General features: G+C 36.8%; 1 protein-coding gene across 1 annotated transcript in view; it reads left to right on the top strand.

The window, feature by feature from the left end:
• Positions 1-1414: 1414 nt before the first annotated feature.
• The window catches only part of LOC127430264 (merlin-like), a 60307-nt gene continuing 34622 nt past the window's right edge, over positions 1415-27099 (top strand). The window contains exons 1-4 of the mRNA XM_051679962.1: positions 1415-1485; positions 2306-2667; positions 16641-16766; positions 17161-17283. Of these exons, the coding sequence (XP_051535922.1) occupies positions 2554-2667; positions 16641-16766; positions 17161-17283 (363 nt within the window). The 5' untranslated portion in view covers positions 1415-1485; positions 2306-2553. The remainder of the gene's footprint in view (positions 1486-2305; positions 2668-16640; positions 16767-17160; positions 17284-27099) is intronic.

Here is a 27099-nt window from a genome sequence, read left to right as displayed (position 1 = left end):
TTAATATATATATATATATATATATATATATATATATATATATATATATATATATATATATATATATATATATATTCAAAGATCTGTTGTTCAAAGATCTAAATGTAACATTTAAAATGACTTTAAAATGTACAACTCATAATTTCATTTGACTGATAGTTATTAAAGGTATCACTTAGTTAATTTATTAATTAAACAGCATATGTGTTGTTGCTTTTATTTTTATTTTTTATTCACTCATTCATTGCTTTTTGTATGTGTGTTTCTTCATTTAACATTATCTTATTGTGTCATATGGAAGGCCAAATTACTCAAAATTAAATTATTAAACACAATGAAATTGTTACGAATCTATACAATTATTCAATTAATCATTAAATCAGTTAATAAATCAATACATGTCTCTTGTAGCACTAGTTTGTGACCATTTTTATTTTAGCATTATCTTTTCGCCCACTGTCGTTGAATGCTGTGCCTAGTGTCATGCCAGATTGTATTTTTAAACAATTTAAAACAAACAAATCATTATAACAGCATCATACTTGAAAGTAATCAATAAAGAACATCAAACATTAATTATATAGAAACTTTACCCTAGATGCACAAGTAAATTTTCTAAAAGTAAATTTAGGAATTTTCATTTAAAAAGTTTTAGATTATTTTACATCTGTTGGCCTATGTGTCAGGGATATTTTTATTATTATTATGATTAAAAATGGGAAATTAAATGTACACTTAATAACTTTTGTCTTAGTGTCATCTTGGACTGGCACCTAGCGGCTTGGATGCAGCATAATTTAAAATCAATAGTTTTCAGTTCCAGATGCCATTGCAGAAATTTAGTATTCACAGTCAGCCATGATTACTTTAATCAATGAGTGAAAGTGTCAAATAGCAGGACAGTTACTGAGATTAAGCCAGCAGTATTTGGCTGGTCATGTGATTTTAACATGGCAGCCCCCATGAGGGGACCCTCTCCATGTAGAATAAAACAGCTTTTATAAGGTTACTGATATGACTGGAGTCTTCATTTTAATATGAGTGGTCATGATTTCCTACATATATTGCAAAATTACAATTCATGTCTTTAGGAGTTACATTTTTTAAATGTGGAAAAAATACTGAGTGCACATTTAAACTCCTTTTTGTGCTTCTTTTTGTGTCTAATATTCATTCTTTTGTTATTTAATTTATTTTTAATTGAATTGTTACTATTTTTTTTATTTCATATTTCATATTTCATTTGCAATCATTTCCTTTTGAATGTAATTTCCCCCTGTACTTATTATTGTTCAAGAGTCTTTTATTGTAACATCAGTAAAGCTCAATGAAGCGCCAGTGCGCATGTGTCCGCCCGCCTCCGCGTGCACGCGCCAGCTGAGCGCGCGTACACGACGTTTCAGCTGCAGTTTTGTCCTGAAATAGTCAGCAGCTGTATGTGTCAGGTGTTTAAACAGGAATTCAGCTGTGTTTACAGGTCGCCAGGTGAGTTAGCAACCAGTTTACTAGCTGTCAGCGCGATTCCGTCACAACTATCAAAGCAAAAACAAAACAGATGTTATACAGAACATAAAGATGTTATAAAAAGCGAACGAAAAAAATGAAAACATACTGTGCCAGCAGGACCCCAATGCTGCCATCTAGATGGGAGGAAAGGACATACAGTACCTCTTGTAGACATGACCAGAATGGTATGAGAAAAGGTGATGCTTTAGAGAGGAAAAATGGGAGGAGAAAGAAAGAGGTACTTCAGGAGGGCCAATCAATGACATCACATAGTGCACCACATATACACCCAGTATCCACCAGTTAATGGTGCTTGAATTTAGAGAGAAAAAAAAAAAAAAAAAGATTTTTTAAAGATTTATTTTCAGTTTCTTCATGACCTATCATACATCGGCTCAGAAAGTTAGCTTTTTCATCTCTGGTCTACTACATTAAATGTTCTCAGACAGAGAGTTTTAGTAAGGCATGAAACCAACAAATAGTAAAAAAAAAAGTTTTTAACGACTTTAAATGTCGTCAAATCGCAAAAAAAAAAAAAAAAAAAAAGCCTGTATTTTGACACAGATGTGTGTATTTAAGTGTTACTTAATAAGATAATGTATGTTAGCAGATGTCTTTCACTTATTAGCGAACAATGCAAATTGTAGTTTATCATTAACTGGTTTGTCAATAAACTTAAGTTGTTATAGCTTATGTACTTTGAATACTAAAAGATGGGGTTAAAAGATTATATTTTTCCCTTCGTAAACTGGTTTTTGTTTTCCCTCTGTTTCTTTACATGCACAATGGATTTTCGGAGGAAGTAAAGGGGGACAGTGTGTATCCAGCCACTAGTTATCAGTTAACAGGTGGTTTGAGAACTTCCTGCCATTAGAGATGCACTTTCAGTACAGTTTTGTTACATTTGTTTCCAGTAATGTCAGTTTGTAGCTTTTAACCAGGAAGGTCAGCCCAAGCTGGTGAGTTCACCCTAAGAAATTCATTAGATAGTTAGTTAGTCAACAGGTTTATGTTGTTTGTAAGAAGAGGAGGAAGGTTTCCCATGTTATGGCAAGTGTGCTAGCATCAAAAATGGGGCTCAGTTCCCTCCGGAAGAAGCAAGCCAAGACTTTCAATGTCAAAATTGTTACAATGGATGCAGACTTGGAGTTCAGTTGTGAGGTGAGTGCTTTGCATGTATGTGATTGCTATTTTAAAAAAAACCAAAAAAAAAAACCTATAGCGTTTTTTTCAAAACTCTTGTGACCACATTGAAAATCTGCGATTAGAATTTTGAAAAATGGTTAAACAAAGAAATGATATGACTTAAAGTGATTGAGACATTAAATACTCTGCACTTTAGGTCACGAATGATTTTGTGACACTGACCATTTTAACACCTGTGTATGAAGGGTCAGATTTTCTTGTTTCCATTAAAACACACAAGATGCTCTTTGGAACATTCTCAAATCATACTGGGCATGAATCAACTGGTTTCACACAAATTTGGGGAGTCAGTGCCAGCTCAAATGCATGCAGTAATGAAAGGAAAAGGGAGAAATTCTAAAATGTAAATGTTTCAATTCAACTGATAATTAGGGGTCCATGCACCAAAGGTGCTGGAACCCTATTGTATTTGTACTGATTTTCTTATTAGGGGTCCATGCACCAAAGGTGCTGGAACCCTATTGTATTTGTACTGATTTTCTTATTAGGGGTCCATGCACCAAAGGTGCTGGAACCCTATTGTATTTGTACTGATTTTCTTATTTTTTTCCTGCCCTAAAAGTGTATGGGCAGTCAAAATCGTAAGTCCTAGAGACACCAAAATTGGCAGGATGGTCCTAAATCCCCCCCACTACTCAGGCGCGCACACCCCCCCCATCGACCTCAAGATGTCTCTATAATAAGCACCTTCACTTTTTGGCTCATATCTTCGCAACTGTAAGGGCTAGAATTTCCTCTGATACCTTGGTTCAAGACAAACAATACGTATATCTCCGATTTCCTTTCCGCCCGGAAAAATTTTCCAGCAATTTGGATTTTCTGAAAAACCTACTTTTGTGAACTCCTCCTAGGCCGTTTGTCCGATTTTCGGATTTGTGATTTGTCAGATCGTTTCGAAGATATTAGCTAATTAATTATTTGGGTGTGGCCCAAATTGACTTAATGACCTATATCTTCTGAACGCAAAGTCCAAACTTTATGAAACTTTGAATACTTTGATATCAGAACATTTTGAAGATGCATGCAAAGTTTCGTCCTATTTCACAAATAGGGGGCACTACAGCTAAAAATTCCTTATAATTCTGCAATTGTTTGAGTGAAAATGTTTAAAATTGGCATGCATCATCTCTGGGTCACACGCTAACATATCCTTACAAAAACAATTTGACAAATCACCAAAAATGGTGCCACCAGCCAGTCAAATTTAAGCAGCTAATAACTTGCATTGCGAATGGCTGATCGTTACGGAATTTATGGTGCACTTACAGGTTGCCAAAATTAGGCAGTATACCAAATTTGGTGAAATCGTCCTCAAGGTGGCACTATAATTAGCTCATTTGCATTTTTGCTAATAACTTATAAGTTGTATTTAAGTGTTACTTAATAAGATAATGTATGTTAGCAGATGTCTTTCACTTATTAGCAAACAATGCAAATTGTAGTTTATCATTAACTGGTTTGTCATTAAACTTAAGTTGTTATAGCTTATGTACTTTGTATACTAAAAGATGGGGTTAAAAGATTATATTTTTCCCTTCGTAAACTGGTTTTTGTTTTCCCTCTGTTTCTTTACATGCACAATGGATTTTCGGAGGAAGTAAAGGGGGACAGTGTGTATCTAGCCTCTAGTTATCAGTTAACAGGTGGTTTGAGAACTTCCTGCCATTAGAGATGCACTTTCAGTACAGTTTTGTTACATTTGTTTCCAGTAATGTCAGTTTGTAGCTTTTAACCAGGAAGGTCAGCCCAAGCTGGTGAGTTCACCCTAAGAAATGCATCAGATAGTTAGTTAGTCAACAGGTTTATGTTGTTTGTAAGAAGAGGTTTGATTTACCAATATTGTCCACTAGATGGGGCGCCAAGACTAACAATCAGTGAAAATTTGGGCATGTAAGCTTAAAGGAATAGTTCACCCAAAAATGAATAGATTGCTTCAAAAGACATGGATTAAACCACTAGAGTTTTATGAATTATTTTATGCTGCCTTAATGAGCATTTTGGAGCTGCAATGTTTTGGTCACCATTAATTTGCATTGTATGGACCTACAGAGATGAGATATTCATCTAAAAATCTTTTTTTTGTGTGTGTGTGTTCTGCAAAAGAAAGACATTCACATCTGGGATGGCATGAGTAAGTAAATGATGAAAGAATTTTCATTTCTGGATGAACAATTCCTTTAACTTGAAGGCACCACACTGTTGGTGGTTTAATATTTGTGTTCCACTCTCAGCTCACTGTCATTTTGCCCTTGAGAAAGGCACTTGGCTTGACCTGTTTTTCCAGGTGAGCCGCATCAAGGCTGTCTCCTCTAGCAGCTTTACATAAAAACAGAGACAGTTCAGTGGGCTTAAAAAAAAAAGTTCTCCGAAAAGTGAAAATGTTGTTATCATTTATCAAATTCGCCCTCATGTACTTCCAACCAAGTTCTAATTTCTTACGTTACACACAAATTGGGTTAGGCAAAATGTTTGAACTGTTCTTTTGAATACAACTAAATTGGATGATTATTTGTCCAAGCTTCAAAATGGACGAAAAGCACCATAAAAGTATCATAAAGTAGTCCATATTAGGGATGTGCAAAACTACCAATTTTCATAATTTACTAGTCTATCGTTTGTTTGAACTAGTCGGTGTTAAGGATAATAATGTATAATTAGGCTCCGTTTTGGTCACGTGACCCCGATCAGACATATTTCAGAGGAAAATACGATGCTAAGTGCAGCACTTCAACATGGTGACTCAGGGATATTGAACTAAAAATATTGCATAAATAACTATAACAGCTTATTGCACAAAACTATCAATGTAAGAGAAAAAATAAGAAAGGCTTCAATACAGAACGGCACAAAACCGCATACGCGCATCGAGGATGCATCGGATGGTGACTTGTGGGCAAGAACTCGGTACTATGGTGGCAGACAAAGGATATTTATCATTTTGTTTTTCCTCAAGAGTTCCCCGTCGTAAGCTTGCGAAAGTCTGACTCCATCAACATTTGTTTTGTTTTTTTGGGTGGGGCATCATTTTAATACAGTAATAAACATGGAGAAAATGAGTGTTTATAGACTTTATTTTTTTAATGTGTCACTAGTCCTGCAAAACCTCACTTGTGTGATAATGCCAGTAGTACTCTCAATGGATTCAAATGTGCTGTGGCAGTTAATTGCACAACAGGAAGACCGCAGCACACCTTAAAGCTCGCAATAGATGCGTTCTATGTCCTCCTGTCTTTCCGAGTTTGTTCTTCTAAGGATGCTTGGCAAGACCGGTCTTAATAAGAATGCAAGCCCGTTCTCCACGTTCTTTGAATTGAGATTGACCCCTAGTTCACGACATCAAGCAGTTTAAACCTTTTTTTACTGCATCTGTTTATTCAAGCAGTGTCAGAAAGAATCAGCAAAATACTTTAATCTCTCCACAACACCTTACAGATACAGGAAAATTACTCGTAGCAGAAGATTTAACATCCAAATGTGATTGTCTTGTAATGTGTGATGTGATGCTTTGATGGCTGTAACAGCAGCGGTGCATAAATGGACAAAACTTAAAGCATTAAAGAGATTAAAGTTCTTGCAGAGGGTTTTACTGTGCTGACTATTATTCACTTTTAAGCACAGCAAGCTATCATCACGCAAAAACACTCTCCGAGAAGTTGCTTCTCTCCATTAATTTGAGAATTGTGTATCTAACCACCACCACTAAAAATATGAATGTTAGTATTCCACGTCACTAATCGACAAGTCAGTTGTTGTTTGATCAGTCGACCGACGTAGCACTTCCCTAGTCCATATGCTCAGTGGCATCTCAGGCTTATTATTTCTGGTGGGGCACACACAATCACTTGCCTAACCAACCATTGCTAATAATTTCATCTCGGCACAAAACACCAATAAAACTTACACATCCAAGTCAAAAAGCTCAAGTGACTGTGAAAGGAAACTATATAGGCAAATCGTCAAAGGCATGGATATTATCTCACCAACCCACATGAACAGCATAACAAAATGAATCAAATTGAAAGACACTGAATATTTTGCAGTTATTGTAATCTAATACACACAAATGCATCAACAACAACACAAAGCAACAAAATGCAATTCATTAACACGATGAGTGGTGCGCTTCAACTTTACGCCTACCAGCAACATATTAGAATAAAATCAGCTTGACATACCATTTAAGGTCATTTGAAAAGAAATGATGCATGATGATCTTTCAGCTGGGCAAACTTGTCAGTTACTGTTCTGTCAAAATCTCTCAATCCATGAATAAATTCATTCTCGTTGGAAAGCATGGCAAGGGGCATTTAATGTCTGTTGGCCTATGGCATTTCTTTTAAACATTTTTATCCATTTCAAAGTTGAAACGTTTCGTTCTGACTCAGCCGTGGTAGTGACAATCTTCAGCAAAATCACAGTTTCAGATAAAGCATCCTGAATGTTATTCTCATAAATCAACTTCAACAGAGACGGTGCATTTCGTGTGTACAATTCATGTTGATTGTACAGCGATTTCAGTTCAGTTTCTAATTTACCTGCATTTAGGGCTGGCCAAATGGTGACAGCACATTGTAGTTCAGCTCTGGGAAAGGTTTTTGTGTTTTTCTTGAAGAGTGTGCAGTCGACAAGCTGAGCTGCGACAAGATGCTTGCAATGACAGAATCTCTCATCCACCTGCGCTAATACTGTCACATGCCTCTATCATTATGGTTGTGGTGGGCCTACATGCTCTTCTCTGCTTATTCCCAACGTTTTCTCTCTCTTGGGTGATGACATCTGCTTTCTCTCTTAACTGACAGACTCTATCTTTAAGTGTTTCAGTTACTACTGCATCTACACTTCGTTTTTGCAGAACGCTGTGAAGAATGTCCACTTCAGGCATCAACTCAGAAAAAACTGCAACAGCTGTAGGAATCTCTCATCCTCTAGATGCATGGACAGACCGTATGCCTTACTTATGGTCACTCTGTCCCACCCGTCCTCTTTTCGAATTTGGTCCAGTCACTCCTTTATATCATCGCTGTTTTCTCAAACAGCACTCACTGTTCTGCTTTTGAAATTCCAGCACAAAGCTGGTGGCCTCTGGATTCGTCAAGCTGAAGTCTCGGCCAGAGCAGCTGTTCTTTTGAGTGAATTGGAAAAATGGTGTTAACATTGTGTTAAATATGCATTTTAAAATGCCAGGGTTTGAAGAAGATGATGCTTCATTTTGGCCTCACGAAGCAATTTCACATTTGCCACAAAGTTTTAGGCATGATGTTATTATTCTTCCAAGAACATACCTGTTCTCCTCAGTCTGCTGATTGTGGCGCTTAATGGCACATTTGTGGCCTGCATCAAGCTGAGCGGCAACATTGGCCTTCCCAAGCATTTTCAACATGAATTCCACTACTTTATGCTTTGACAGTCATCCCGACAGATGATTCAGATCCTTAAATTCGGTTGTGGTCCATGTGGTGTCCCCACCAAAGAGCACACAGGAAGTAAAACAATGATTTTTTTTTTTTTGCTATACTTGCAGTTAGCCATATCTTCTTCTTGAAACACTCCAGGTTAAAAGATTGCATTCCGGTGCCCTTTCCAGGCTGAGTCATGATCAGATCATCTGGCTGATCCTAAATGTTTAATCTCTGTATTGCTTTCTAAAGTTAAGGTACTACATTTTTCCTTCAACAAATTATCAGTGTGATTTCATGTTTTTTTTTTTTTTTTTTCTGATCTTCACTACACAGGTCCGCATGTACAATAAGAGCGTAAATCGTATTAGATTGACGTACATTTGATCAAAGCTTTTGATTGGCTCAGGGGCAAAGGCAAACGTGCCCCTCAGGCTATCATTGATTGCTTGTTGTACATGTGTATTATGTTCTCCAGATCTCCCTTTATTTACATAGAGGATGATGGGCTAGCCCCTTGTAAAGCAAATGAGAACGATTAAATGGCTTTAACGCAACAGACCTTAAACATAGAATTTATTAAAAACAACTATTGTAGTGTCTTGTACAGTATAATGCACACAAAACAAGTTTAAGGTGCAGAAATGGTTATTTCTTTAAATGTATAATAATGATATGTATTTTTACAACAGTGCCACCTCTGGTGGGTTTTAGCCCCAGTAGCCCCTAATGCAGAGATGCCTCTGCGGCTGTATTCCAAGTCTTCTGAATCCATAGAATAGTTCAGTGTTTGGAGCAGAACAAAAGCTTTCAAATGTCATTCGTGCTTTTTTGATTAAAATATTGCACCTTTAGTGTCGCGCCAGGTTTGATGTCATTGAGGCCTAAAGCATTGGTTCTTGTATGTCACGTGACTGATTGTGACGCAGCAAGTTTGGAAAATGTGAACACAAACAAGACTTGAGAGCTACAGCAGAGGTTACGATTTTCAATAAACAGCAACTTGCATTTTGGTCTGTTCCACAAACAAAGCTATTGTATGTCTTTGTAAGACTTTGTATATAGTGCATTATCTAATCAAATCAAATCACATTAGTCATATGGACTGCTTCTTTGAAACCTTTATGGTGTTTTTTTTTTTTTGTTTATTTTGTGTCCTTTTGGAGCTTGGCACCATAATAAAATCAATATAAATCACCAAACACATTTCGTGTATGGAAAGCATAAGCTCAGGCATTCTATCTAAAATCGTTTTTGGTGTTTCACAAAAGAAAGATAATAAGTGTTCAGAACTAGGGATGTCTCAGGGTGGTCAACTAATTGTCTAGTCGTCTAACAACTGACTTGTCAATTAGAGAGTTCGACCATTGACATTAATATTTTTAGTAGTAGTTTTAATGGGAGACGCAATAATCTAATTAAGAGGCGCAACTTCTTAAAGAGCATTTTTGCATGATGATAGCTTGCTGTGCTTAATAACAGTCAGCACAGTAAAACCCTTCTGCAAGAAGTTTCGTCTGTTTAATGCTTAAGGTGTAGTCTTTTTATGCACTGCTGTTACAGCAATCAGAGCACAGAATCAACAATACATTTCAAGACTGTCACTGTCATACGTTAAATCCTCTACTGTGAGTAATTTTTAAGTAATCTGCTGTGGAGAGATTAAAGTATTCTGATGATTTTGTCTGACACTGCTTAAATAGTTTCAGTAAAAAGGTTTAAACTACTTGATGTTGTGAGCTAGATATGTACCTGCAATATTATCTTGCAGCTCTGCGCTTTTGAGTGCGCAGCGAGGATAGCCTTTAAGTACACCGGTTGCATTAAAGCATGTCATTCTGCATGCAGGATGCGCATAAGCGGTTTTGTGCGCTCTGTATTGGAGCCTTTCTTATTTTGTACTTTTCTTATTTTGATAGTTTTGTGCAACAAAATATTAGTTAATTAGCCTATTTATTTGTTGAATATCTGCTGCACTTTGCATCCGTATATCCTTCTAAAAGGTGTCTAATTAGGGTCATAACAAGTGAACATAACGGAGCCTAATTATACATTTTTATCCTTAACACCGACTAGTCGTTCAAACAAATGGCCGACTAGTTGATTATGAAAATTGTTAGTTGTGTGCATACCTACACTTTAAAAAAAAATCCTGTTGTTTTTACAAAAAAAAAAATAAATAAATAAACCTGGCAGCTGTGGTTGCCAGAATAATTATTTAATAAATACAGTAAAAATGTAAACAACTTTACAGAACCTGTACATTTTACAGTTTAAAACTGTTGTAATTTACATGACCACGATGGCACTATAAACATTAAATAAATTGTTAAATTTACAAAAAAAAAAAACATCATAAACTTGATATTAGCCTTCTGAAACTGTAAAAATCTGCTTTTTACTTTATAAGGTATTGTTAATCACCGTAATAATTACAGAAGAACACATGATGACATGAAGTTCACCAATAGTGGCTCTTCCAGGAGCATGCCGAATAAACATGTAGAGACAGTGCTCAATGTCACTCACACAAACATTAAACACCATCAGGGTAACACATGAGAAATGTAAATAATGCAATAAACATAAAAAAAATCTACATCATATATAAAATGGAACACCCCAATGTATGTAACTGATATTAAAAATAAGAAACATAATTCCCATAAAATATAATGAAATTTGATGGGTCATGTTGGGAATTGTGGGAATGCACGATTATTGATTTTACTGTAATTTTAACAATTTACTGTAAAAAAAGTACATGTACTCTCTTGTTAAACAATGTAAATTTTTTACCATTAATTATACAGGAAAATCATACTTTTTACATCTAAATTTTTTTTTACAACATATTATTGTAAAAACTACTGTATTGTCTTAAAATATGACAATTTTTTACTGTATATTTTAGTTAATATTCGTTAATCAATTAACGTTTTATTTCTGTAGCATTTTTATAGTCGTTTACCGTTAAAATTACAGACATTTTTTACAGTGTAGTCAGAACGACATAAGGGTGAGTAAATGAGGACAGAATTGTGATTTTTGTGTGCACTACTTTTAAACAGCAAAAAAAGTTTTCAGAAAGCACTCAGAACTGCTTGGGGAGAAAACAAACTAATATAAGTTTACAAATTCACAAAGCAAGCTGCATCTTGGATTACAGTACTCTTCATTCCATGTATAAAGTTGTTTTCTACAAATGGTGATACCAGTGGGAGGTCTGCAGGCAGACAGATGACTCCTATGCTTCATCTGGACATAACATCCCTGGAGTGCCATGAGTATAATGCACTATTATTTTTTTACATAGAAACCATCACAGGGAATGTTTATGAATTAAGGGTAAACGGATGATAGTAAGACAACAGTGTGACAGACTAGGCACCATCGGTTAATATCTCATTGGACAGGGTCGTCCCTGTCCACAAGACCCTGTCTACTAGACCCTGTCTACTGTCTCTCTGCCTATGCTGTCTGTGTTGCTTCTATTTCTTCTCTCGCTGTGTTGGTATTTCACACTCATTAACAGTAATTCCTTAGGTGTTAATGGGATTTTGGACATGTAGTGGTTTAGGGCTCAGGTTTCATATGCATAACAAAACGGCCTTGGAGAGAAGAGAACATTAATCGAAATGTTTGGTTTGAATTGCTCTGGTTGACTTTTTAATGACACTGCCATGTTGCAAAAATTGTTTTGTGACACTGATTTGCTCTAAATATTAAAGGGATTTTCCAGTTTTAAAACAAGTTAAGAAATGTCCTTACAATGGAGTATAATGGGTAAAACAATCTGAATGGTTTAAAAGCAGAATCTTGTATTTTATTTTTTTCAAAACTGTGTACTGTAACGTTTATCCAGGTGCAATGCCTTGCCCCATTGATTTCCATTGTAAGTGCATTACTGTAGAGATTAAGTTGTATTGAACCCAAAACATTCCTATAAAGGTAATAAGAGCAAAAGCTGTCACAAACCATAATTATGAAGTAATATCTTGGTAATTTAGAATAGAGGTTTATGATCCTTCCATAATTTTTTGCAAATTGTTCCCCAAAATATAATGCGAAATAATTAGATAAATTTGGACCTTTGTTATATGTCATGTTGGACCATTGTTATATGTCATGATTCTGGTTTCAGTTTATTTGACAGTTTTGTTATTCTCCATTTTTTCTTAAACTCCACTTGGTGGCAGCATAGATTTAGAATACAGATTCTTATATTATCTCTCTAGCTCACGCTCACTCGCTTGCTCTCTCTTTCTCTCTCGCTCTTTCTTTGCACACATGTAGAGATGACATTGCTCACCATTGATAGCTGATAATAGCCCAATGCTGAAGTCATCAAACTAAACCATAATTCATGTTTTTCCAGTCTGTTTTTAAACCCTTGGGTATACAGTGATGTCCTTTCAAAATGACAGAAAATGTTCCCCAGACATTTGAGTAACAAAACCAAGATCTAAGTGAGTTCTGAAACTAGTGGAAAAAGCTTGAATGCCATTTTTATTGATCCTTGACTGCAGTAGCGGTTCTAGCTTGTATGGCGCCCTGGGCGAAACCCGATTCAACACGCCCCAAAAGTTGTTGACGGGGGGGGGGCGGGGCTGTGTGGGTGCCTCATGCTGCTCCCCCGCAAGATGCCGCCCTGGGCAAATGCCCATGTCGCCCATGCCTAAATCCGCCACTGCTTAACTGTCCTTACAACATCAGTTTAAGCATCATAATGTATAGAATATATATGAAGGCTTGTTGAGTTTTCAATTCTGATTCACAAGCTAAACATTGCTTCTCAAGTATTCAAGACAAGGAAACGGTCAGTAATAAAGAACATGGCAACAAATTATAAGCAATAGAACAATGATACAAATTAAGAAAACAGTGCTTTTTAGCTCAACTCAAGTTTTAAACAGCGGTATCAATATTTAAGTTAACATTCAGAAATGGAAAAAAGCAATGAAATGTAAAAAAAAAAAAAAAAACTAGTTTTCATGTTTGATTAATATTGATGACATACTAGACAGAGGCATGTCTAGTAGCCTACATTTAAACATAAATGTCAATAAGAAGCACACTCGTAGAGAAGCTACGGGTCAGTCAAATAGCATGTGGGCTATAAAAAGTGTTCTTAAGATTCTCGTTTTTTGTGTAGTTTTTGTCAAATTTTTTTTTTTTTTTCTTTTGGCCTGTTAATGTGATCAATCAGTGGTTGTGTGACTGGTCAATAACGATTTACGTGAATGAGCACCCCTGCTGGCATAGTAAAAGATTAAAATTGTGATTTGTTATTATCAATATCTGGATCATTTAAATAAAGATGGCGATTTTAGTGACGCAACTCTCTTTTGTACTTGGATCAAAAATAGACATGCAAAGGACTGCATCTGTATTTTTGTTTTTGCTGGAGGCTTATATCTAGTTTAAGCCATGTCTCTGTTTTGAAAGGGTTGTTAACAAGACCGACCACTTTTACTTTAGCTTAGTCAATCTAATCTGATTTGGGGTAATAGCCAGCAGACAGTAGCGGTAACAAGAGAGTTTGACTTTGAGGTAACTGTTTTTGAAGTTTATTTATCGTGCTAGTATGGCTTTTTTTTATTTTATTTATTTTGTTTTTTATTATTATTTTTTTTAATGGATTTTTTTTTTTTTTTTTATACCTTAAGAGCCACAACTACTAAATATTAAGAAAAGTCTTCACTCACTTTTCCACACACACACACACACAGCTCAGTCTCTCTGCAATTGTTTGCTCCAGGCTGACAGTCATTCTTGAATGCAGCCTGTCAGCTGCCTGGAGGGGATGCATCAGCATATTTAATTGGTTGGACTCTGGATGGCAGCATACTGTCACATGTTCTCATACAAAAACATTAGGAAAAATGAAACTGGGCATTGAACCTGTCCATGTTATGCTAATAAGGTTTGCATTGTTAATGATGTTTGCAGTACTCAGTGGAAGTTGTAAGTACTTGTCACAGGTGCAAGTTTGTTCTGCTCAATGCTATAAACTTGAATAATCCAGGATGACATAAGAGAAGTATATTGTTGATGAGACAACATATAGTATGGCTGGGTCCAGATTGATTCCTGGTATACTTGAGGAAACCCTATTAACGACAAGCCAAATCGAGCATAGATGCTTACACAAGGGAATCGTTCTCAGTATATGAGTTTTCTAAATGTTATTCTACTGATTTACTCCTGCAGATTGCATTCCTTTTTTCTGTGCTCTGTTTTTCAAAGTGTCTATTAAAAGGACAGCTCTTTCCAATGTCTGAAATTAATCTGGCCATGTTTATCTCTCTAGTTTCTCATTTTCCAAGAAAATGTATAGTTGCAACAGCTTAATGTTTAATACAGTTGATGAATAGTCCGTTGTTTATTTAAAGAGAGCAAAAAAATTTGCTACAGTAAAACACTTACAATGGAAGTGAATGGGGCCAGTTTGAAACATTACACTGTTTCAAAAGTATAGTCACAAAATGTAAACATAAATCATGTGAACATGATTTTATTGTAATAAAATTGCTTACTAACCTAATATGTGTAAAGTTATGTCCATTATTGTTGTCATGATAATGATGTAATGCCAGTAAATCCCTGATTTTTATCATACTAAAACCATGTAAGCACATGTAATGTTTGCATCTTGTGGCTATACTTTTGAAACAGTGTGCATTTTAACGTTTATTGACTGACAACTTTCACTTGCATTGTAAGTGACTTTTGGTGCAGTTGTTGGCTGTCTTAACAACTTAAAGTAGTTAATAATATCAACATAACTAACCTCGGACCATCATGTCATCTCCCAGAATGCACCATGATGAGCTCGGTGGAAAAATGTATCCGATATGGTGGACGAGGCGAGAGAAATTTTGATTATAGAATATATTTACTGTATAATCCATTCAATGCTAAAAAGTATAAATATAAAATGTGAATATTGCTTTAAATTGTAGCACTTTTGGTACCACAGTATACAGTGAAGTTCACTGTAGAAAATGCTTCTATTTCATATTCTTTTCTAATTTAATACAAAATGTTTCTTTACCAAATATATTATCATCATTACATCGAGTTAAAACTTAAAATTTTCACTATTAACTTATTGAATTTCATAGTGTTTGGTACAAATTAAAGGGGTAGTTCACCCAAAAATGAAAATTCCGTCATCGTTTACTCACCCCTGTGTTGTTATAACCCTTTATGACTTTATTTCATTTTCTTAACACAAAGGGAGAAATTGTGAAAAATGCTTGTACTAAGTGATGTCATACAATGGCAGTTTATGGTGACTACCTCTTCAAGCTTCAAAAGAATGCAAAAGTACACTGACCGTTGATCTGCGTTGTGTGTTCATGATCAGGCACGAGAACAACAGTTCACACAGCGCCCTCATGACATTGGGGCTAGTTTTGTTTATTTTAAAACAGGTCCTCCACAGCGATAGCGACAACAGAACGCAACACAGCTGCATACAAAACAGAGAACAGAACTTACTAAACATGTTTGAAGAGATTGTAGTTAAAGAATTTATGCATTTCTATGCCCAGCCTTATTTTTTTTTTTTTTTTAACTGAGTACTACGAAATCAAACCGAAACATAGAGGATAGGCAGCTACAGTCACACCATGCCCTAAACTGATGGCAAACAGCACGTGATAAAAGGTATATTTTCTAAGGTAATCAGTTTTTGTCCTAACCAGCAGTGACTAGTGATGGTACATTCTATTGATCGCTTGTTTTCTGTTTTCGGCATCACATGGGTAGCTCCGTCCACTGTAAACTGGCATCAGTCCAAAAAACAAAAATAACTAAGGCTGGGCATAGAAATTAATAAATTCTTCGACTACAAACTCTTCAGGCATGTTTAGTAAGTTTTGTTCTCAGTTTTGTGTGCAGCTGTGTTGTGTTCTCTTGTGGCTATCCTTTGGTTCAAAAACTTTGTTTATTTCCTGGTTGAAATTAGATTTTGAATCACAGATTTTCAATGTGGTCTCAGACTTTTGGACCTCACTGTGCATTTTCCATTTTTATTCTTGTTTTGTTACCGCAATATTGATTCTGCTGAAGTACACAGGATTTGCACAAGACAATTAAAGTCATTTTAATGATAAATTAGCTACTGAGATGCCTGCTTAGCCCTTCACCAATTGAATAAGCAAATTCATTTCCAGCCTTTTGTTGCAGGTCGGGCTGATAAAAGATGGACTGATATGTCCGAAAATGAATGAATGCGTTTGCTGACATTGTTGCCTTTGTAATGATACTTAGTTCTTCTCCCTTGTGTCCTCATAGTCTGTCGAAATGGGTGAATTCAGAAAATATTGTTGTTCATTATACTGGTGCTGTTCATTTTTGTGGTCAATCTGAATTCGATTAGTCTACTGCTGTCCTTAGGGAATTTTTAAGTTGCTTCCCTTAAATTGGTTGAAAATTCACACATCCAGCCTGCAGCTTAACATGCACTTCTTTAAACCTTCATGTTACTCATCTTTTTGCTTTTTTTAAATCTCATTTGGGCAGCTGAAGTGGAAAGGGAAGGATCTGTTTGAATTGGTGTGCCGGACGCTGGGACTCAGGGAAAACTGGTTCTTTGGTTTACAGTATGATGTCAAAGACACTGTGGCATGGCTGAAAATGGACAAGAGGGTATTTTCCCTTATCATAAACTTTATTGCTCTCAAAGATAATCTGGGGCTGTTATAAAACATTTTGATAGTTATAACCAAAATGTAATGTATAATTATATAGATTAAACAAACCTCATTGTAAAGCACCATGGTACAGTTAGAATATCAGATGGTAATACTATGACACTGAATGATTACATGCTATTCCAAGGTACTTCCAGGAATACCATAGAACTACTGTGCATGTCCAAAAAAACACAAAAAAACATGGTAGTGCCATTGTACCTTTTTAGTACTATTTTGTTAATGTGTATCAAATAATTTAGAAAAATAGCAATTTGTAATAAATTGAAATGCCCTCCACAACTGTTGGCAAGTCTCACATCATGTCTCTGAATTACTGTTTTTAACAGGTTTTGGATCATGATATGCCCAAAGAAGGGCCTATAGTATTTCATTTCCTGGCCAAGTTTTACCCAGAGAATGCTGAAGAGGAGTTGGTACAAGACATAACACAGCACCTATTCTTCCTACAGGTGAGTCCAAATCCCAAAATGGTCAGTTGGCGGAATTGATTGGATTTTTTTGCCGTTTGGCCACTTATTGATGGGAGAGTAGAGAAAGGGACAGGAAATGAAGGGTAGAAGAGGTTGGACTTGCATTTCCCACATAATCAAGACGGCTCACCATGTTGGAGCATGTGCACTGACCGAATTAACCCACATGCCTTCAAGTACTACAGAGCAATCTTTACATGGCTGAAATAATGGAACTGAGAAGCAAAAATGAGAGAGTAATAGTGAGCTGCTTTCAGAGACAGCATTTAAAGGCATCGTAGGTGCACTCCTTTCACAAAGGCTATTCCAGAAGGTAGGTACCTTAAATATGCTGCCTCCTAAAACACCTAATTTTATTCATAGCTAGCTGTCTTCTGTGGCAGCATCCTAACTGAAATGGAGCCTCATAAGAGACCGATTTGGAACACACTTCATAGGTAGCAAATCCACGCATCATTTAAATAGCGGTCCTCATGCGCAGCACATGAGAGACTTGACACGCAAGTGCTTTCAATACAGGTGACGTGAGGGAATGGACACGATACTCTGAGCAGAAATTTGCATAGCACACAAATATTTTGGCTAAAATGGTCAGTTTTAGTTATACTTTTTGGCATTGAATGGATTATACAGTAAATATATTCTATAATCAAAATTTCTCTCGCCTCGTCCACCATATTGGATACATTTTTCCACCGAGCTCATCACGGTGCATTCTGGGATGACATGATGGTCCGAGGTTAGTTATGTTGATATTATTAACTACTTTAAGTTGTTAAGACAGCCAACATCTGCACAAGTTGAGCGTGAAATACATTTTGACACCAAACAACACTTAAAGGTTGTTGTTCTCCATCTGGATTGCTCGTTTCGGTTAGTTTTACATAGTGTCTCGAGACCAGAAACAGAAAACAGGTGAGTAGAATCATCATGGTGCCGCCCAGTGGTTGCTCAGGAAAACTGTGAATAACTAGAAATCAAACAAGTCCTGTCCCAACCTCACACCAGATTTGCTAACATGCGTGGGCTGCGGTCAGATTTGGTTTTGCTGTTTATAAAGCCTAGGGCTGTCACAGAGATAGGTGTGATTTCTGAGGACACCTATTTCAGTGATATCAGGTAGTAGGGACTTCTTTGTGGTTTTCCAAAAAAAAAAAAAAAAAAAAGATAAACTTACAGCAGCTTTAATTATGAGGACTGTCTTTCTGGAAAACCTAATGTCTTGCTCAAGGAACCAATGATGATGGATGATCTCAGTAGCTCTACCTGGAATTGAACCTGTTACCTTTGTTTTATAGTATACTTTGTAAGGCTGAGTACTCAACTGTGTGCAAGACTGAATGGCGTGCTGAAAAACAAAGTAGACCCTAGCCTTAACTCCACTATGCTTTAAAAGGAGGAGTAGAGAAGTGCTCAAATCATGAATGCACAGAAAATCATTTTATTGGTCCCTTGCTTTCAGCATAAGTGTTTTAATTCATCTTTATTAATCTTAATTAAAAGTTGAACTGTAAGTATTGGTGGTTCACAAAGCAGGTGACAATGTGTTGTTAACCTGAACTCAAAGCCATTTCATTTGAATGGGGTTGGCAGCAGAATTGAGGCTCATGTATTGGGTTTCTCCGTGCAGTCTTTTATCAGGGTGGGTTTGTGGGCTGTGCTGTCTGCAGGTTCAGTTCTCTCCTCCATTGTTCCGTGTGATTGTGTTCAGCCATGTGGAATCAGTGTGCTCCACATCGGGTTCTATAAGCCCAGGGGAATACCTCCCACATTAAACATCTTCCTGCCATAATTAATTCTTTCTCAGCGATCAGAACTCATTAAGCAATAAACACATTAATTATGAACAGATTATCCATCATTTGATTATTGAGCAGGTAGTTGCCTTGGCATTGGGTGGTTAATAGGCACCTGTTTTGAATTAATTGAATAATAACACTTAACAATAAGATTCCTTTTGTTAATGTTTGTTAACAACATTAGTTTGCATGAACTAACATTTGAACAATACTTTTACAGCATTTATTAATCTTGGTTAATGTTAATTTTAACATAGGAATACATTTTTAAAATGTTAACATTAACTAATGCACTATGTATTTTTATTAACTAACATTAACAAAGATGAATAAATGCTGTAAAAGTATTGTTCAAATGTATGTTCATGCAAACTAATGTTAACGAACGGGACCTTAAATGCTATTCACACTAAAATGCTATTTCTGTTACCATTTACTCAGCCTCATTTTGTTACAAATACATACATAGTTTGAGAGTGTAGGGAGACACAGTGCATTGCGGGCAGTGGCTACAGAGCTCTGTTTGTCACGATTCTGCAGGATCATGGGTAGTGTAGTTATTTCTTTTTTTATAAGAAATTGAAATTAATGACTGATGGCTTTAACAGAAATGTATACCATTGATAAACACCCTCAGAGCTCACGGTAGGTTTGAACTCAAGTACCGGATTAGTCTGACACTCTGTCTACACTGGATGCATCGGCTGATGCGACACCACAACGGCTGTTTTATGGAAAAGACCTGCATGAAGATTCTTCCAAATATCCAACTTGTTCCACAGTAGAGAGAAAGTCATAATGGGTTTCTGAAACGGTCAGAATTTAACTTTTCCATTAGGGGGCAATATTTGAATTGATTTCCAGGGGCATTTTTCCCCTTTTGCAAGGACTTTTTTCACTAACTTTATAAATGACTCCTTTTATGTCAAATACTTCAATTTAATCAATGAATTCAGTTTGAAAAATGAGAATCAACATTAACCAATATTTGTAGAGCTGGGTAATGGCATTGACTTCCTAATTTATTTCAGTTAAATTAGATTCTAATTTTGATTCAATTCAGTGTCGATTCATTTGGAAATATGTCAGTTACAATGTTAACAGGCATGTTTCGTTAATTACATATTGCCTGATCATCTCTACACTGCATAGTGTGCATTGTGACTGAAACACATTCCAGGACTTTTTTTTTCCTCATAACATCCATCCATCTGGCACATTTGGCCTGTAGAAGGTGAGGAGGCTTGTCAGATAGACAGATAGCAGCATAAGTGAGATGGGCTGATGATTAGGGCAGAATACACATACATTCACTAGTGCAGTTTATTTTGAAGGAGAGGAGCAAACGGTTGCAAACTTTAGCATGGGAGCATGACAACCAACTGATGCAGAGCGAGAGAAACGGAGTGCTCATCTGTGCGGGTGGATGGTACTAGGATCCGCCACTGACTCTGCAATATCTACACGACAGACGGGGTGCTATAAATAATGTTCAGCTAAAATTTGAATGAAGATCGTGATGAGATCGAGATCAGCAGTTACAGAAATACTCAAACCAGCCCGTCTGACACCAACAATCATCCTTGTGATTACATCATGTAACAAAAAATATATTTTTTTGGTTCCTGGGTAGTAAGTGTTATTTCCTAATTGCTTATGCCTCAAACGTATAGAAAATGGCTATTATTCCCCACAGACTTTGCTTTTGTGACCAGGACAGTGATATTTTGAAATTTACCTATTTTCCGGAACATTCCAGATAGATTCAGTGCTGAGTAAACTTGGAGTAACTTCTAGAACTTTCTAGAACTTTCAAGTAATATGGAAACATATCTGCATTCATCAGAGATGGTATCAAGAGGCTGCAAGCATCCGGCAGACGCATTTTGCTATGTTTGCGGCCAAATTATCAAGACGAGCGAAAAAGTACAAAGTAAAAAAGCATCTGCTAAGATGTGTGAGGCCTACAAGGCATATTTCGGCATGCCTATCGGGGATCAAGACAAACCCTGGGCACCTCATTTCACCTGCGAGCACTGCAAAAAAACTCTCGAAGGTAAGATGGACAATTGTTGCTCGGAATTTTATGTTATAAAATTTGTAAAAATGTTTTACAATTTTCAATGTTATTGAAAAAATATATATGAAAAATGTTGCACGAATCTCTTACACATTAGTCATGGGTGAAATAAATGTATTTTTGTAGGATGGTACAGAGGGGAAAAGAAAGCCATGAAGTTCACTATCCCAAGAATGTTGCAGGAACCTGCTGACCACTCAAGCAACTGCTACTTCTGCATGGTGGGCCCTTCCAAATGTCAGACTGGCAAGAATGCACCTGCTATCATGTATCCAGACCTTCCTTCATCCATCGCCCCGGTGCCACACTGCCATGAGCTCCCCGTACCCACTCCTCCGGAGAGAGAGCAGCCATCTTTAGATGAGAGCAGCAAGTCAGAGAGCGAGGAAGACGTTGTAGATCCAGATGACAGGTTCAGAGGTGGAGCTGAGGAGAGAAACCCATACTACCCCAATCAAAAAGACCTCAATGACTTGATTATAGATCTTGGTCTCACCAAGTCCAGTACCAAGCTTTTGACATCTAGGCTCAAACAGTGGAACTTGTTGGATGAAAGTGTGCAAGTTACAGATCAGAGGAAGCGTCACCAACCTTTTTCCAGCTTCTTCACCCGTCAAGATGGGCTCTGCTTCTGCCACAATCTGAGTCTGTTTGAGGCAATCAGAATTGCCTGTAACCAGAATGAGTGGCGCCTCTTCATTGACAGCTCATCCGAGAGCCTCAAAGCCATGCTGCTCCATAATGGTAACAAGTACCCGTCTCTTCCCCTGGCTCACTCGGTGCACCTCAAAGAGGATTACAGCCGCATCAAGACCTTGCTGGATGGCGTGAAGTATGATGAGTACATTTGGGGGCTGATTCGTGAAAGTGATTTACAGTATAATCATAAATCTCAAAAAACTACTTGCTTCAAAATCTTTTGTAGTCGTTTTTGTATTACTTTAGTATAATTACATGTGAATTTGGATTCATATGTTGCTGTTTTTTTCTGACTTTATGTGAACGAAAACACACACATTCGCCCGTTTTCTCATTGGAAATAGGTACATTTCAAAATATCACTGTCCTGGTCACAAAAGCAAAGTTTGTGGGGAATTATAGCCATTTTCTATACTTTTGAGGCATAAGCAATTAGGAAATAACACTTACTACCCAGGAACAAAAATTGTGTTACATAATCAGCCAATTGTGTGGCAGCAGTTCAGTGCATATAATCATGCAGATATGGGTCAAGAGCTTCAGTTAATGTTCACATGGTCACAATGGGGAAAAAATGCAATCTCAGTGATTTGGACAGTGGCATGATTGTAGGTGCCAGATGAGCTGCTTTGAGTATTTCTGTAACTGCTGATCTCCTGGGATTTTCACACACAATGGTCTCTAGAATTTACTAAAAAAAAAAATTAAAAAAATAATAATAATTCAGTGAGCGGCAGATCTGTGGACAGAAATGCCTTGTTGATGAGAGAGGTCAACAGAATGGCCAGACTGGTTCGAACTGACAAAGTCTACGGTAACTTGGATAACCGGTCTGTACAATTGTGGTGAGAAGAATACAGGGTTCTTGCAGATCCTTAAAAAGTCTTAATGTCTTAAATTCAGTTTTCCAAAATTTAAAGTCATAAAAAAATCTTAAATATCATAAAAGGTACAACAAAAGTCTTAAATTTGGGGATGGAAAGAGGAATCGTGATATGACCTAATGTGATTATCAAACTTCAAAAGATTATGATCTGATTAAATAAATGCATGCGCTGCATCCTTCAAAGTGAAAACGCGGCACTGTTGTATTTTCTCCAAGCATGCAGGGGCTTGTGAGTGTTTCTAGCTGTTGCAGAGCAGTTCACAATCATTAGGCAATATCGGAAATTTATGACAAACTATCACTAATGATTAACTGTTTATGATGATATAGTGTTGATGAAATTTGACAATGTTTACTTTTAATTGTTTATATTGAAATATGCTGTAGATTATTGTAGGAGTGCACATTTTATTTCCCTTATCTGTTTGAATGTCAAACATTTCAAAATAAGATTCCCCAGTGCCTTTAAAGTTAAAAGTTTCGCGCATAGTTTCTTTTTTTTCTTTTTTTTTTCCTGGTTATTAGTATTTTGGTTCATAATGAACTGCATCTGGAATTTAATTCAATATGGACTCTTGTAGCTTCTGTCTGGCCCTCATCACAGGAAGGAAAGACTAAGCACATTAAATATAGGCTACCAAATTTTAAAAACTATTGGCAGATTAATTGTCTTTCAACACATTATTGTATCAGCAACCATCCAATATCGATATCGGTCGACCTCTAATTTGCATTTATTTTTGTAATGGTACATAAACCAATTTTAAAGTGATATATATATATATATATATATACAGGTGCATCTCAATAAATTAGAATGTCGTGGAAAAGTTCATTTATTTCAGTAATTCAACTCAAATTGTGAAACTCGTGTATTAAATTCAATGCACACAGACTGAAGTAGTTTAAGTCTTTGGTTCTTTTAATTGTGATGATTTTGGCTCACATTTAACAAAAACCCACCAATTCACTATCTCAAAAAATTAGAATACATCATAAGACCAATAAAAAAAAACATTTTTAGTGAATTGTTGGCCTTCTGGAAAGTATGTTCATTTACTGTATATGTACTCAATACTTGGTAGGGGCTCCTTTTGCTTTAATTACTGCCTCAATTCGGCGTGGTATGGAGGTGATCAGTTTGTGGCACTGCTGAGGTGGTATGGAAGCCCAGGTTTCTTTGACAGTGGCCTTCAGCTCATCTGCATTTTTTGGTCTCTTGTTTCTCATTTTCCTCTTGCCAATACCCCATAGATTCTCTATGGGGTTCAGGTCTGGTGAGTTTGCTGGCCAGTCAAGCACACCAACACCATGGTCATTTAACCAACTTTTGGTGCTTTTGGCAGTGTGGGCAGGTGCCAAATCCTGCTGGAAAATGAAATCAGCATCTTTAAAAAGCTGGTCAGCAGAAGGAAGCATGAAGTGCTCCAAAATTTCTTGGTAAACGGGTGCAGTGACTTTGGTTTTCAAAAAACACAATGGACCAACACCAGCAGATGACATTGCACCCCAAATCATCAAAGACTGGGGAAACTTAACACTGGACTTCAAGCAACTTGAGCTTTGAGCTTCTCCACCCTTCCTCAAGACTCTAGGACCTTGGTTTCCAAATGAAATACAAAACTTGCTCTCATCTGAAAAGAGGACTTTGGACCACTGGGCAACAGTCCAGTTCTTCTTCTCCTTAGCCCAGGTAAGACGCCTCTGACGTTGTCTGTGGTTCAGGAGTGGCTTAACAAGAGGAATACGACAACTGTAGCCAAATTCCTTGACACGTCTGTGTGTGGTGGCTCTTGATGCCTTGACCCCAGCCTCAGTCCATTCCTTGTGAAGTTCACCCAAATTCTTGAATCGATTTTGCTTGACAATCATAAGGCTGCGGTTCCCTCGGTTGGTTGTGCATCTTTTTCTTCCACACTTTTTCCTTCCACTCAACGTTCTGTTAACATGCTTGGATACAGCACTCTGTGAACAGCCAGCTTCTTTGGCAATGAATGTTTGTGGCTTACCCTCCTTGTGAAGGGTGTCAATGATTGTCTTCTGGACAACTGTCAGATCAGCAGTCTTCCCCATGATTGTGTAGCCTAGTGAACCAAACTGAGAGACCATTTTGAAGGCTCAGGAAAACTTTGCAGGTGTTTTGAGTTGATTAGCTGATTGGCATGTCACCATATTCTAATTTTTTGAGATAGTGAATTGGTGGGTTTTTGTTAAATGTGAGCCAAAATCATCACAATTAAAAGAACCAAAGACTTAAACTTCTTCAGTCTGTGTGCATTGAATTTATTTAATACACGAGTTTCACAATTTGAGTTGAATTACTGAAATAAATGAACTTTTCCATGACATTCTAATTTATTGAGATGCACCTGTATATATGGAAAACATGTATTGAGTATTTTAAACTTGCATATCACCTACTTTGTTTTACTGATAAGCTATGTTAAGGCCATGTTGAATGTGTGCCCCCTGCCTGTTTAAGAGTCTGTGATACATGATTTATTTTGAGATTGTGTGGGTTTGTTTTGGAATGGGGAAACAGTATTAATTTTATTTGTGCAGGTCTTGAAAAAGGTCTTAAAGTCTTAAATATGATTTTAAAAACTCTGTAGCAACCCGGGAATAGCATCTCAAAATGCTATTCTGAGATGCGAGTCGGCGCTGTTTTGTCGGCAGGAGGGGGACCTACACAATATTAGGCAGGTGGTTTTAATGTTGTGGCTGATCGGTGTATGAGGGTGAGTAGATGTTAACTGAATATTGTTTTTGGCAAACTGTTCTTGTAACTCATTTCAGCTCAGTTTTGCTGACAGTTCCCATATTACCTAAGCATTGTGACTACAATTGTGATCTGATGTTATATTGTGGCTATTTGCCCTTTAATTTTAGTGCTTATATCTGATGGCTTTAATGCATCGCAAAGGGCATGTGATGAAGATACAAATTCCCTAAGAAACATGAGTAGCTTATCTTTGCCCATAATTTGAGATAGACCCCTGAGCTGCTTGTTCAGAATGGCAAAGTGCTCTGTGAAAAAATGCAATGAACTCTCGATGCTAATGAATTCTGGGGAGAGATTGGAGGACGGTGAGTCTGTTCTCTCTTACCCTCTGCCCTCTGCTCATCTGTAGGCTGGGATAGAGCCATGTATTTGGGTGTGCAGATCCTGTTTAAAACTGCTCTCTTGGGTGAGCTCTTATCATGTACAGCCACCCTTCCCAGGCTGCTGTCACATTTGTAAAGCAGATTGAAAAAAGCCATCTGTAATAGCCAGAACCCTTTTGACCAGTCACTGACACATTGAATTCTAATCTATTTTTGTTTTGTGTGTGAATGTTTCAGCCTGATAGTCGTGTGAGGGATAAAGTGCAAGCATGATGAATTTTTTATAAAGGAGAATAAAGCAATTATTAAAGGGATAGTTAAATTGTCCCTTGGCATTAGATTTTGTTGTTGGTTTTTTTTTCATGTGTTCAACCTTGTGGTGATTGGGCCTTGTTATTAAACTTAGTTTATTGGCATTCATTTTCTTATGTTCAAATGAGTTCCGTTTTGCCTAGAAGTTGTTGGTTGGCACAGTGACCAGCCATCTCCCATGTGGTTGTGTGTTTAGCTGCAGCTCATTTGGCAAAGATTTAGTGTTTCCTCATCTTAATTTGGCACAGGATCCTGACTGGCAATTAAATACTTAACCTTTAAATGCGAATGCATATTTATGCATTTATAAACTGTGTGCGAAAAACAGCCTTTTGTAGTGTTACTCAAAGAACAATTCTTTTGGTCGTAAAGGTCAGGGGTCTACCTTTGATAGCATGAAGTCAGGATCTAATTTCATTATATGGATTCATTCTTTAGCGTATAAATTAAGATTTGTACCATGTACTGTACTTGCCAGACAACAGTCTCTAGAGTCAAGGTGTAGTGTGACTGTTTAGGTACTGTATTGATTTACTGATGTATAAAACAAAATAAAAGTAATTCAGGAACACATTTTGAATGTGTAGCCAAAAGAATATGGCATGCTGATGCCGCACACACAATAAAGTATTTTAATATAAATTATTTTAATATGATTTTTGTTGTATAGTCCTACTTGATGTATGATTGTTGTCTTACAGGCACTGTAATATCCAGCAAAATGCAAATCTTGTTTCATTTATTAATTCTATCTTGTCTAGATTATGGACATTACAATTACATTTTTACAAACAGTCATGCAGTGATTTCAACCAGATTAAAGAGTCTGCACTAGGATTCTAAGCAGGAGAATTTCAGTCCACCTGTTTTCCCCCACATCCCCATTTAGGATTCAACTTAACAATCTTGCGGCA

This window comes from Myxocyprinus asiaticus, chromosome 3 (assembly GCF_019703515.2).
Source record: "Myxocyprinus asiaticus isolate MX2 ecotype Aquarium Trade chromosome 3, UBuf_Myxa_2, whole genome shotgun sequence".
NCBI lineage: Eukaryota > Metazoa > Chordata > Actinopteri > Cypriniformes > Catostomidae > Myxocyprinus > Myxocyprinus asiaticus.
Note: the sequence above shows the minus strand (reverse complement) of the source record. Positions and strands in the feature narration are given on the sequence as shown.